Source organism: Bactrocera latifrons, unplaced genomic scaffold (genome assembly GCF_001853355.1).
Source record: "Bactrocera latifrons isolate USDA-ARS-PBARC rearing strain unplaced genomic scaffold, ASM185335v1 scaffold_158, whole genome shotgun sequence".
Taxonomy (NCBI): Eukaryota; Metazoa; Arthropoda; class Insecta; order Diptera; family Tephritidae; genus Bactrocera; species Bactrocera latifrons.
Window position 1 is genome coordinate 347,735 of NW_017535052.1, and position 13,763 is coordinate 361,497.

The window sequence follows — 13,763 nt, forward strand, 5'->3', positions numbered from 1 at the left end:
ATTTAAAATCAATCAAATGGACAAATACATTGACTCAGTATGTCAATTATTTCTCCTGACTGATATTGGCAAGCATTCATTAGTTCAGTGCAAGTATAGTTGGTAAATCGTTTCTAGAATATTTATCCAACTTAACCTTAACAACAATACACGAATAATTTTGTAAAATATATACAACATTTATCAAATTACAAATTCTGTTATTTTTAGTAACCCTAAAATACATTTAAAACATTTTTGCCACGCCCTCATATGTGGATAGGTACATATGTGAATGTCGGTACGTGCGTTATGCTTGTTTTTGAATGACAAATCCACAAGCGCTATACTATATTAAAAACAGAGACTATCTTCTAGAATCTTGAAGATAATTATCCTTCAAGTTTATTCGATTCTGTTGACTTTTATTTTTGTATGTATCTGTATCCATTTACACTTTTTCATACCTCTGATACTGAATATGAGGATAACGTATCTTGGTGCCAAAAATCATGTCGGATCCTCCTCTTAACACATTAGCACATGGGGGGCTAATATAAGGATTTTAGAGTTTCTAGTTGGCTTCATACTTATTAGTCAATGTGTAAGGTATCTTAGGAAAATTAAATAAGGTATGAAATGATTTTCACAGATTCTAAGATCTGTAAGATTATGATGTATCTTAATCAAACTTATTGGGATCATGTTGCCGAGCTTAATTGTTTTAATAACAAAATTAAATAAATTGAGTCTAGGCCAATTTAGACGTACCAATCCCATCACTAAGTATCTGGTAATGAAACTAAGTGAGTAAAATGAGTTATTGAACTAAATATTTTAGTATAAAGCACATGAATACATATGTATATACTAACTTTTAATAACATTTTTTATCCCTATACATACATATGTATCTTTGTGTATTCGCTTTTTCTGTTTTACCCTAATTCGCATATTTATGGACGTCTCTATCTTTTTATTAAAATTTCTGTTTTGCTCCCATTCTAAATAATTTATTCACTTTTAATATGTATTTTTATCGTTGCTTTTGTTGCCTTTGACGTTACCACCGCAGTGATTATAGCGCGTGCTCGCTGCATTAGTCATCCATACTACATATTATAAGCGGCCACCAGCCAAGTGGACGCGTTCGCGTTTACGTTCGCGTTAGTACCGCAGTAACGTACAGAGGGCTTTTACTGTCTATCGTATAGTGAACGCTCACTGTCTGGGAAATTCTTACAGGAGAGCGGAAGCTGAAACGTCCAGTAGCTGCAACGACAACACACAAAGCGAGCTGCAGCGGAGCCGCCAACAGTACCGATTGTCATGGCACTTTACACGAGCGAACGCGCGAGCAAACGGGTGACTAAGCCACGATCAGCAGCCAGTCAGTATTTCAAGAAGGCAACCAAATAGCTGACCCTAGCGTTTGCCAGGCAACGTAAACGTCACCGCCAGTGCCAACTCTATGTATTAGTAAGCAGCAGTAGGGTAACTGATCGTGCAAAAATATTTGTGAGCAGCATTTCCATTTGAACGTTTTACCTATACGTACGTGTCGTACATGTAACCATAGAGTGCGCGCGGGGTTATAGTAATTGAAATACATATGTACGTGTACGCATAAACAACATATTTCACAACCAAAATAAATAACATATGTTATGCATATACATATGTATGTATGTACATGGTACATATGCACATACAATCGTAATTTCAATAATAATGTACGAGCAAAGGACATCGTGAAGTGCTAATTCGAATGCATAACATAGTGTTAGTGCGAATGTGAATCTTAACTGTGAATGTATAACATGTCCACACAATAATTAATCAGAAAAATATTTCAATAAGGACATACATATAGAGTTATTTCTTTTATCAGTGACAAAACTCTTTGTATTTTAAAATTTCAGTTTAGTAGCATACATGCATGCATATGTACATTTGTACATATAAATGTTGCAACATTTGTACAAATTTATATTTTACATAAATACATACATATGAGTAATTTTGTTCATTTTTATCTGAAGAAACGCATATATACAAGTATTTACCTTAGCACAATTTTTATGTGATAATGACAATGTGGCGGGACAAATGACAATTTTAGCATGCAACCTTCGAACGACAACAACAAGCGATCCTCGTAGACTTCCTCGTCGTGCGGAAGCGCCACCGCCTGCAGGTTTTTGGTACTATGTATAGATGGCTTTACAGTACAGAGCATTAAAATTTAGGTAAAATTTACACGTTCAGTTAACATTAGATGCAGCAATATTGCCGCCGTTATCTGCAGTGTCGTTTAGAAATGTCGCCCTAACTAACTGTCAACAACGTTCTTGCTGCAGTTATGGCTTATGGAATTTTAATTTCCTTACCAAATTTTATTTAAATTTGATCTGTGCTTCAGAAAGGAAGGAAATCGGAAATCTTGGATTCCGCTTGTCTTTAAAAATTGGAGAAGGTGATCTTTTCGTAGAAGAATTATCATAATTCATTTAAATCCGTATAAGAAGAATTTGTCGCGATTGCATGTCAGGGTACACAGTCAATATACGCACGCGCCTTGTTTACATAAAAATACTTTTAATCGGATCACTTGGGGCTCTTTTTTGTATAAAAGGCAATTTAGGTTGTGTTCTTTTATAAAATTTCACAATACATACTATATAATATAATATTAAATTAAGCTGCATATTAAATGTAGTATAGTTCATACATATTCATATATAAGTCACTATATACATTTTATGGTGATCGAACTTAAGTGGTTCATGCATAAAAACAGCGCCGTTAAGCAAAACATTGCAAAATAAGAATTCATAAATATATGTACACAAAAATAAATATAGAAGTGAGAACGAGAAGGAGAATACACACAATTAATTATGACAAATATATTTATGTATGTAGTGGACTAAAACAACCAAATAAGCAAAAGTTCAGTTTGTTACCAGCAAAATTTAATATAGGGGTAACAAAAAATGGTATTGTACCAAAAGGCGAATGAGTTTTGTGTGGGTGAAGTATTGAAGGCTTGTCTACAGCTGCGACACTTTAGTTGCATGTAATGGAAATAGGAGTGCCGCGCGCCGTAAGTGTACGAAATCGAACAATAAATATACATAAGTACATATAATACAAGTCACATAATCGCTAAAAAATTATACAAGAACTAATATAATATAATAAAAATCAAGAGGGCATTCGTATTACAAATTAGTCAGTTAAAATGCATAGCAACAATAATAATATCGCAAACAAAAACCAATGTGACAGTTGGCCGAACAATAACGACACGGTAACAGTGGCGCTGTTGCAGCAACATCAACAACAGCAGCACGTGCGATCACAGCAGCTATTACAAGGGCAGCAAATACGGGAACATCACCATCAAGCTCGCATTAGCAACTGGATCAGTGATACGAACCGCTCTCACTATTCACTATTGCATAACAATAACAGTGCTCAACTCAATTGTGTTCAACAACGACAACAGCAGCAACCGCTGCAACTGCCAACAACATACCTGCATGAGCATACATATGGAAATTATGCGCAACCTGTGGCAACCACTAATTCTTCTCCTCATCAGCAACAACAGCCACCGCCGCAAATGACGGATACAGCAGTTTCTGCCAACAATTGCTACTACAGATCACGGATGCAGCAACATCAGAAGCTCAATGGCCAGCCACTGGCATACCTGGAACATTCAGAGTATGAACAGAGTTTAGCGCAGAAGCAGCTGACAACACCGCTGCACCCTCCATTCTCAGCTGCTACTAAAGAGTCGCTATCACCGCAACCACGTTCACAGTCTCCTGGATTAACACCGTCGCATACGACCACGCGTATATTTCAGCAGCGACTGGTGGTTGCCGCTGCTGCAGTGGCGGCACGCAACGTAAATCAGCAGCATCATCGGGTGAGTATATATTTGAATCGTTGCCTAATTAGCTACTCCTCATCTGTATTTTGATTTGTCGATTATTGACGGTGGGTGTGGCTTTAGATTTTGATTGCGTTTTTGATTTACTTTCATTAGTCAAAAGAATATAATCACACCAACCTACATGTACATATGTATGTTAGGTGTAAACATAATACATACATACATATATTATCATTTTATAAACGGTTATTCAAATTTGAAGCAATCTTACTACAGCGTCATTAGTTCAATTTTTGAGAATTTTGCATTAACCAATATTCACCATGAATATACATACATAGTTACTCCAAAATGACGGTCGCCCTTGCGTTATTCTACCCTGAACAGGGTGTTATTTTTTAATGAACATAATTTTAATATTTTAGTACTCGGACAGGTTTAGGCCGACGTCAATCCTTATTGTTTAGTTTTATAGTGATTTCTCTCTCATTACGATTTTTTTTAAGTGTAGGGTAAAACATGCAGTAATTTTATTGAAGTTTGAATTAATTTTTATAATAGACAATTTCTATAGATGAAATGCAAGTGTTGTGAACCAAATTTGGTTTAAAATGATTTAAAGTGAATATTTTACCGCCATAATAAAAATCAAGTTGGTTCATACAGCTCGCATTCACATGGATCCATGAAGTATGTTTTGTCTATTTCCTAAACTATTTTTGACTACTGATTAATAATATATATACAGAATCCTCTGATATTATGATTTCATTGACATACATACATATATAAATACTTACATATATACATCCATTCAATTACTGAACACAGCTTCACTTCGGCAATTAGAAAGTTAACTGAGCACAACTGTTTTAAAACAGTTTCATCATTACGTTATTTATTAAATAGCCGTTCTCCCTTCAGAAATAAAACTACTTCCCCCCCTCCTTTAATATATCAAAAAGAAAGTGTTTGGAATATTGCTGGGTTATTCATGTAAAATTTGCTATGTTCCTTCGCTCATTGAAGCTTATACTCGTATGTATATACATACATATATATTATGTATGGTGGCCAAAGGAGGTATATATACATATATAGCACAGCGGTCGGTAAATTCAGCACTTCTGAAGAATGTCCAAGTGAGTTGAGGCTGACCGACTTCGCCAAGCCCGAAATACAGTTATCCGTAGCACCAGTTTCCGTCGACTCGGACCACTATTTTCTTGCAGGCAAGATACGCACCCGCCTCTGTGTAGCAAAAAACGTACGTCAACAAACATAAGGAAGGTTCGACATCGAGAAGCTGCAATCATAACAGAGAGCCGAACGATTTTCTACTTGACTTGCAAACGAAACCATTGCTTTTCGGAAGAGACAAAAGAACAGCTGATACGATGAGGAGTGCAGTGTCGCAGTGGAGAGAAAACAGACTGCCTACCTCACAACGTTGCAATCAATCACAACATGTGCGGAATAGGATAGATACCTAAAGTTGAAGAGGAAGGTGAGACGCATTAGCAGACAAAAAAGGAGACAGGCCGAAATGCGTGAATACGAAGAGCTTGACAAGCTGACCGACCCCTGTTGGCTCGAAAATTCTACGGAAATACGCGGCGGCTAACAGAAGGTTTCGAGGTAGGAGGATAATCTTGTAGAACCCCCAAGGGTGATCTAGTGACTGATGCCCAGAGCTCACTGAAATTATGGAGCGAATAATTATCCAACCTGCTGAATGGCAGTGAAAGCTTAACAGCAGGCCCGATTCCCAAATCGATGACGATGGACCGAACGTTCCCTTGCCCGACCATTAGACCATTAAGGGGCTATACCAGTGTAACGCATAACAAATTAGGCGATTTTTGTGAATTTTTTAAAGAGGAAGTACGCGATTGAATATTTCGAACTTCTTTGAACTTATTACGTATATTTTGCTATATTTAAAGTTTTTTTTAACAAAAATTTTTAAAAATCACGGAGTTATGGGCTGTCTTGGGAGATGCCAAAAAAAAAGTGATTCCAGTTGAATGAGTAGCTGAAACAAAAAAAAATTGAAAAGTTTATTAAACCTAAAGATATTTCCTATTCAATGACCTATGATCTTTGAAAAATATCAAAAATTAACAAAATAGCGTAATTTTGAAAAAAAAAGGTTTTTTTAGGTAAAAAATTGTCGTGTTTTTAATGCTAAATTGACAATATTCAACTAATCAAAAAGATCGAATCCCCGATTTTACAGGATATTTATGGAAATATAAGCTATCGAGCAAATAAATTTTTTTTTTAAAGTGTCATACAGGTATAGCCCCTTAAGAAGTTCGTTTAGCAATTACCCGACGATTGGAATTTAAAATTTCTGCCCAATTCACAAAAAGCAAGACCCCACAAATCTACGCCAACTACCGGGGGATAAATCTCCTCAACATAGCATATAAGGTTCTATCGAGCGGACTGTGTGAAAGATAAAAGCCCATCGTCAACAAACTGAGTGAAACTACGACACGAGTTTTCGAGAAAAAAGTTCTACGAAAGATTTATGGTCCTTTGCGCGTTGGCCACAGCGAATATCGCATTCGATGGAACAATGAGCTGTATGAGATATACGACGACATTGACATTCAGCGAATCAAGAGAAAGCGGCTACGCGCGCTAGGTCAAGTCGTTCGAATGGATGAAAAGACTCCAGCGATGAGAGTGTTCGACGCAGTACCTACTGGGGAAAAGAACAATTGGCGCGCTGTTGTAAACCCGGCTACGGCTAAAACTACGCCAATACCTAAAGAAGAGGAAGATATTGATACATATACTAAAAATTTTAAAATGTGGAGCTTCCTTTCATTTAATTAAGATTTATTTTCAATAAAAAAAATATACTACCTGGTTATAACAAAATCCATCTTAAATCTTAAACAGTTCTTAAATTGGCGCTCAAACATTTTTTTAAAATGGGTTAAAGGTATAGTTAGCCACTCTAATGTGTGGAACACAATGCTAGCGACAGACTGCAGCAGCACGACAGTGAACTGAAAATGGCGTTGTGAGTGCTACTACAAGAACGTTTGTGAGAGGCCAGCAACATAACAATGGCCGGCATGTACACAAAACAACTCAGTTGTCCATTTTGCATGTACACAATTTCGTTGTGGCCAGTGAAAATTTTGGGTGAAATTTTTTATGCAAAAAATAAGTAAATAGGTAAATTTATTCGTGTCAAATTATCAATTGTTATTACAAATGATGTAACAGAGCTATTTTATGCTTTTATTTGTAAAATAACGTCAGGTTTGTTAGAGCTTTGAATAATTTTACATTTTACATATTAGTGGCATCACCACTCYACCTCATCTCTCTACCTTCCATTCTACTGTCAACTCTACTTTCGTTGGCAAATATTGGATAAAATTGTAGTTAGCGAGAACGATAACTGTCGGCCTGCAGTCGTGCAGCTGTCAAAATAGGTCCGTCGATAAGAACGTATGTATTTTAATATTTGACAGATGTCGTTTGCAGTCTGTCGCGAGCATAGTATTCCACACATAAGTGTGAAGATTGTTCCGAAGAGCTAAATACAGTTGAAACGAAATTGTTGATTTGCCGTAAATATTCAATTACAAAAACCTTCTTTACAATACTGAACGGATAGAGCACCTCATGCTAATTTTGATCCTAAAATTTTATATATTTTTAGATATATAGTTGATTTAGGTTAACAAAACTATTATGTTCTGTATCAACATGTTGCAAAACTATGAACTTTTCATACCATGAAAAGGGTATATTAAGTTTGCCATGATGTTTGTAACACCCAAATTGAAAGGTCGGAGAATTTTTAGGCTTTTACTTATATCATACTTTTTCCCTCTTTTTAATAAACTCGTCGCAATTATAGTAAAACCAGTCAGCGCTTGCAAAGATTTTTTGTTCCAGAAAACCAATATTTATATATTTGAAACTCGTGTAATGTACAAACACATACAACACTACCTCCCGCGCTCTTCGTTTTAAAGGCGCGAAAATCAAAAATGGTCAAATGGTTATAATTACTTCAAAAGGAAGTATTTTCCATTTGTTATTATATATCCCTCCATTTGCTTTTATGTATGTATAACCAAAACATATGAAGTAAAAACCATGTACAAAGCAAAAAATGTTGACCTCTGTCATCCGACCTTCCGTCTCTCTGTACATACTCGAACTGGTCCCTTAGTTTGTGAGCTTACTTCCTCATTTGTTGGTACAGCAGATATATGACCACCAGATTGCTTGCATGGAAAATTATTTGATTTGAGCAGATCTCATCACGAAATTTGGCATAGACTGTTATCCAATGCATTACTCCAATCCCCGCTGAAATTCTTCAGATAGAACCAATATAGCATATAGCTGCTATACATACTGATCGATAAAAATCGAGATAAAGATCCTTTGTCCCTTTTATGCTATAAGAATGCATCTGGGAAGTATTATATATAGCTTCATTGCACCTGAAATTAATACTCATACACTATGCGACATATTCTCCTTAAGGTTTGTAAGAAAAACGAAAATCATTATATGGTGTATGTGGGAGCCGTATTATCACGTCACATACTAAAAAATGTTTCTTGCGTTTCATAAAGGTACGTTCACAAATTTACCAATCATATGGAGCAAAGGCAGTCCGATGTTCGAAAATCCTGGTAGTGGTTGGTCAAGTTTTTGCGCAATTGTATCTACGATATACTATTATGAGTAAAATATGTTGTGCAATTTTCATTGAAATAACTCAAATATTGGCCGATATATCCAGCATAAAGTCACCTGGAAGTTCGAAAGTCTTCATATTAGGCATATGGGAGCTCAGGAAAGTATTGACTCGATTCAAGCCATTTTTAATACACAGAATTACTATTGTCAGGAAAAGATTTTATGCTTTGTAGGTTACGAGATATGTACATTAAACTTTTTAGAGGGCGGGGACACACCCACTTTTTCAAAATATTTACCTTACCCTTTTAGCTCTTGCTACTGTGATCCCCTGTGCAAATTACAGTTTCAAATCTAAATTAAGTACGTACATATTTATGGCTTTTTATAGGATATCGGTTAATGGCGATTTGGGGCGTGGCGGTTTTCCGATTACCCCCATCTACGGACTCGTAAATTTTTTTGTCTCAAGAAACCTGCATACCAAGTTTCATCAAGATAACTCAATTTTCACTCAAATTACAGCTTGCACGGACTGACGGACAGACAGATAGTCTCCCGAATTTCAAATCATCTCGTCATCCTGACCATTTATATATACATATGTACATATAACCCTATATCTATCTACATTAGTCTTAGATGATACGCACAACCGGTAGGTGAACAAAATAATAAGACTCTGTGGCAACAGTTTGTGAGAGTATAAAAATCGATTAGATATGCAAATGTCACATTACATAAGTATGTATGTATGTATATATAGTACATTTCATGTTACTCATACGACGTCGCCGACGACAAAGCTACGGACTCTAAACTGAAACTTTACTTTTGTAGTTATAACATATTATATTATTATATACACTATATATGTATATGTATATGTATACCGAATGCTCAACGAAAACGAATGTCTTTTTCCGCTTGGTGCCCTGAAGAATTAGCTGGTTTGCAATTTAAAATGTTTCTTTTTTTATTCAGCCATAAAATTTATAAGAAAAAATGCCTTAATATGACCACACTACAACAATTAATATCTTTTAAATTGTTAGGTTTACGAAAAAATCGTTAGCCACCATTTGGTGAGCATTCAATTTCCTACAAACCCCACGAAACGATATATTCTTCATGTAGTTGGAAGCGAAATTTGAATTTTTTTTATCCATAATAAGAAAATATAATTTTCAGGGTATCAAGCGAAAAAAACATCCTCATTTTACTCACCCTCTTTGTGAGTTTTGCGTCATTCTTTCTTTCGCGTAAATTTTTTATTACAAGCATTTTAAGTAAGCTTTAAGATTAGATTAGAGCACAACATTGATAAGCATTCAAGGAAATATTGAATACATCTATTTTACCTTTTACACGTCATTATCATGACTTCACAATGTAAATTTAGAGCTTGACATAATACATACGACGCATTGTATTGTATACACGGATACATACGTGTTTTTATACGTATACATATGTACATATGTTTATATGGGATTTTTTATCTCATCTAAAAATAGATATAGTCTTAAAATGTTGCAAGAGGGAGTATAATAGTTTAGTTCATATAACGGTTTGTTTATAATACGTAAAACTAATGAAGATAGATGTAACCGGGATTATAAATATAAATAATAAGCCGTCCGTTCGGCAATAACTTGAGTAAAAATTACTTCAGGAACTTTCAGGATAAAGTTATGTACGGAATTTGGTTGAAATGGATCGAGTATTTCAACCAAAATCCGTACATACATAACTTTATCCTGAAATGTTTTTATTACAGATTGAAATCGGACTACAACCACGCCTACTCCGTTATAATACGATTTTAAATTCTATCTTATTCATTGGAATATAATAGTCATGTTCATGAGAATTTCAACAATTTTAAGATTTTCCCTCCATTTTTTATCCTTATTCACATCTTATATTACAAAAATCAGATAAACATATTCATAATATCAGTTTAGTTTTCAAAAATAAAGATATAACGTTAAGAGCATCGAAATCGAAAGCAAAGCGTTGAGAATTGTAATTGCATAAACTCATTTTTGTATGTAAGCCATCAACAATTTTTAACAAGTGTAAAGCTTTATGGTTTTATTATATAATATGTCTGTTATGAATTCTTCCATTCTAATTTTCCAGTTAACAATCCCTTTTTAAGGATCAGCAGTTATTCTTTGAGCTTCTCTTACCGGAGCAGTCATAACATTGACAAATCTGTATTTTTCATGAATTTCGGTTTTTGAAGACCAAGAAAGAGTTTGCCTTTCAACTTTTCCATACTCAGCTTCGGAAATTTTATACAAATGTAAATAAAACAATATCCTTCCACATCCATTGCCTTGACAAATTGCTCCGTCATTCCTCAATTCCCTTCAAAATTCCTCAATTGCCTACATTTATTTTGAGAAAATAACTTTTGTCGTAGATGTTTCATCCTACCCTTCACTTCCACTATTTCCAATTTATGGGAATTTGGGCATCAGTAAGTAAAACAGGAAATTTTGTAGACTGTAATTCTACATATCTCCTCGTCTGATTTTTAGTGAACCATTCAAATTTTCCGAATTATTTTTCGCATATTTTTGGTAAGGATCCTGAGAGTGGAAATCACATGATATTTGTTGCGCGATGAGGGCGTCCAGAACCCTAATCATGACTGGAAAAGTAAAGTTTTATTACTAACAATCCAGTAATTGATTAAAATATAAGAAATTGAATTATGAAAACACAATGGCACATTCTTTCATAAATATACTTGCATCAAAATTTGCTAAGGTATCCAGGATATCAGACGAAGATAGTCTTTTTGTAGAGCTGTTTAATTATTGTCGTGTACTATCGAATGGTTTTACAAGTTTTTTCCAGCTCTGAAGGAATAGTATAGAGTCAATAAGAATCAATAGTACAAGACAATAATAACACAGTTCTACAAAAAGAGTAATACCGGAGTTCTGTACTGTGATACAGTCACAAGTCTCTATAATTGAGATTTTTAATTGGAGACAATTTTTGTGACATAAGACGATTTTGCACTTCAGTACGGGGCAATCACAAAGATCTCTAAATTGAAAACGAACAGGACTAATCGGCTATTGTGTTAGTCAAAACGCATAATTACCATTAAAAATAAAAATATATGTTGACTTTGATACAGAATATTTACGAAATTTGTGTGAAATTGGAAATTGCAATCGCTTAATATCTATGAAGATCTCTATAAGTGACTAGTCAGTATATTCATGGTAAGGCAAACAATAGTTATTTCTAGTTTTGTGACCTGCTTATGATCATGTAACAATTTGAGACAATATTTTGTGACTAAAGACTTGAGACTATGTTGTGAATAGTAGCTTGTCACAAATTGAGACTTTACTTCAAAATATCTCAAATAGTGACTCATTTATATTATTTTTAGGATTAAAATTTGCTGTTTACCATAGTTTAAATTCTTATACCATATTTTCTAAGTGAAGCTTTAAATGCGTTTTTCTCGAAACGACATTTTTCAAAATTGCTGGCGTCGTAACTCAACGAGAAAATATCCGATCGGCTTCAAATTAAAACTGAGTGTTTTTGAATACTTTTGCTATGCAATGACCTACGATCTTTTTGATTGGTTGAAAATTATCAATTTGCCGTTGAAAAAGCGACAATTTCTACCAGAAAAAACGATTTTTTAATTTTGCAAAATTACGTCATTTTGTTAATTTTTGATTTTTGATCGTACGTCATTGTATGGGAAATATATGTAAGTTTATATAAGTAAAGTGGTAAAGAAACTTATTTTAGGTAAAATCATAAATGTGCTTTTTGGTGAAAGAACTTAGCAAAACCGTCAAAATAACAACAAACAAAATGTTTGCTAACTTGTTTCATACGTCATTCGTAAACAAACATAAGCATGTAAAGATTGCTGGTGCGCATGCCTTTATGAAAATATACCTACAGACGTGTTCGAAGTAATAAGAACAAATAAAATGAGCAAAGAATATATTTTATTTAAACTCTTTTTCGACAAATGTTTGTGCTTGGTTACAGCTTTTAAAAACTGCAAAACTTGGTTATCATATGCACTCAGCCAGAAAGGCTGAAATGATATAAAATGAAATTTTGATATAAAAATGTCTCCTGAAATGTTTATATAAAAATTTAAATTGAAAATTCAGCCGTTGAGACATCATCTACCTTGGTGTCTCACAAAAAAAGGGTTGGTTCGTCTAAAATTCTTAGTTCATCTAAAACCAAAAATATTCCGTTAGTACATATCGTTACCTGAAATGCAAAATAACGTAACAATAAATATTTTCGGAAATTTACAGTGGCATGAATGAAACACGAAATAAAATGGAACATGAGGGAAAAAATGTTTTAATATTGGATAAAATTGGTTTATATCTGAGCGCAGAACCTGAAAATGTTGAACATACATACATATCTAATATTATCTATGTAATTTGAAGTAGTGAAGTGTAATAAATAGAACACTCAATTTCGATTTTTTGATGACACGTTATTTTGCATTTCAGGTGACGATATACATACATACATATGTATATAATGCTCGGAACGGAAAACGCATTTAAAGTTTTACGCTACACCGACGTTGCCTGATGGGCGGAACTTCGGAAGGGTTTATCTCTTAGAATTTCACTCGGATCAATTTAAATAATTGGAAGAATATTTTAAGCATATTGTACTATTTAATAAGACAAAAAAATTTTTTTTTGAAATTTTCGAGCCCACCCACCTGACACAGGTTCGTCTACAAACTTTTTGGCAAATTCAAGTAGCCGGTTTGAGTGTACATTAAAGTTTAAATAAAATACTTTTACAAAAATTTTACTCCATTTTAGTTCTTAATATTTCGATCATATCTGATTACTTGAGATCCAATGCATACAGATGTCGAGAGAACTGAATATATGTACATTCATACATATCACAAACATACATAGATATCTACACTATGAACTGAAAGACATTTCGAAAGAAAAGTTAGTGAAGGTGGACGTGTTTTTTGGTGTTCTGGAATATTTGCAAGATTTTGTAGTTTTAAAGTGATAGCAATCTTGTTCGTGTTTRAGACTTACCGGGAGACTGGAACTGGACTTTTAATCGATTGGATGCTAATACCAAAAACTAGATAAGTACTTTGATTTAGTTCAATTAGAATTTATTTGGCACT

At 34.2% G+C, this 13,763-nt stretch overlaps 1 protein-coding gene and 1 long non-coding RNA gene across 6 annotated transcripts; one reads left to right on the plus strand and one right to left on the minus strand.

The window, feature by feature from the left end:
* The first annotated feature begins 1,170 nt into the window (after nucleotides 1–1,170).
* Nucleotides 1,171–13,420, plus strand: LOC108966277 (transcription factor kayak, isoforms D/sro-like). 5 transcript variants are annotated; one of them, XM_018929075.1, is made up of 3 exons: nucleotides 1,171–1,593; nucleotides 2,905–3,919; nucleotides 13,105–13,420. In XM_018929075.1, the coding sequence occupies exons 2-3, from the start codon at nucleotides 3,224–3,226 to the stop codon at nucleotides 13,159–13,161; spliced, it is 753 nt and encodes a 250-aa protein (XP_018784620.1). In that variant the 5' UTR covers nucleotides 1,171–1,593; nucleotides 2,905–3,223; the 3' UTR covers nucleotides 13,162–13,420. The 5 variants fall into 5 exon arrangements, with proteins under 5 accessions (XP_018784620.1, XP_018784616.1, XP_018784617.1 ...); XM_018929071.1 differs by having other exon boundaries at nucleotides 1,171–1,497; nucleotides 2,760–3,919; XM_018929072.1 differs by having other exon boundaries at nucleotides 1,171–1,458; nucleotides 2,704–3,919.
* Nucleotides 12,557–13,706, minus strand: LOC108966279. The gene is made up of 3 exons (XR_001993175.1): nucleotides 13,669–13,706; nucleotides 12,764–12,850; nucleotides 12,557–12,665 (listed from the first exon to the last, which is right to left on the minus strand). It is a non-coding gene; the product is annotated as an uncharacterized LOC108966279 (long non-coding RNA).
* Between the last annotated feature and the right edge of the window lie 57 nt (nucleotides 13,707–13,763).

Coding starts and splice junctions, on each gene's coding strand:
- LOC108966277 (XM_018929075.1), top strand. CDS start 3,224: ATGCATAGCAACAATAATAATATCGCAAACAAAAACCAATGTGACAGT. Junction 3,920..13,104: donor TAAATCAGCAGCATCATCGG/GTGAGTATATAT, acceptor TTTGCATTTCAG/GTGACGATATACATACATAC.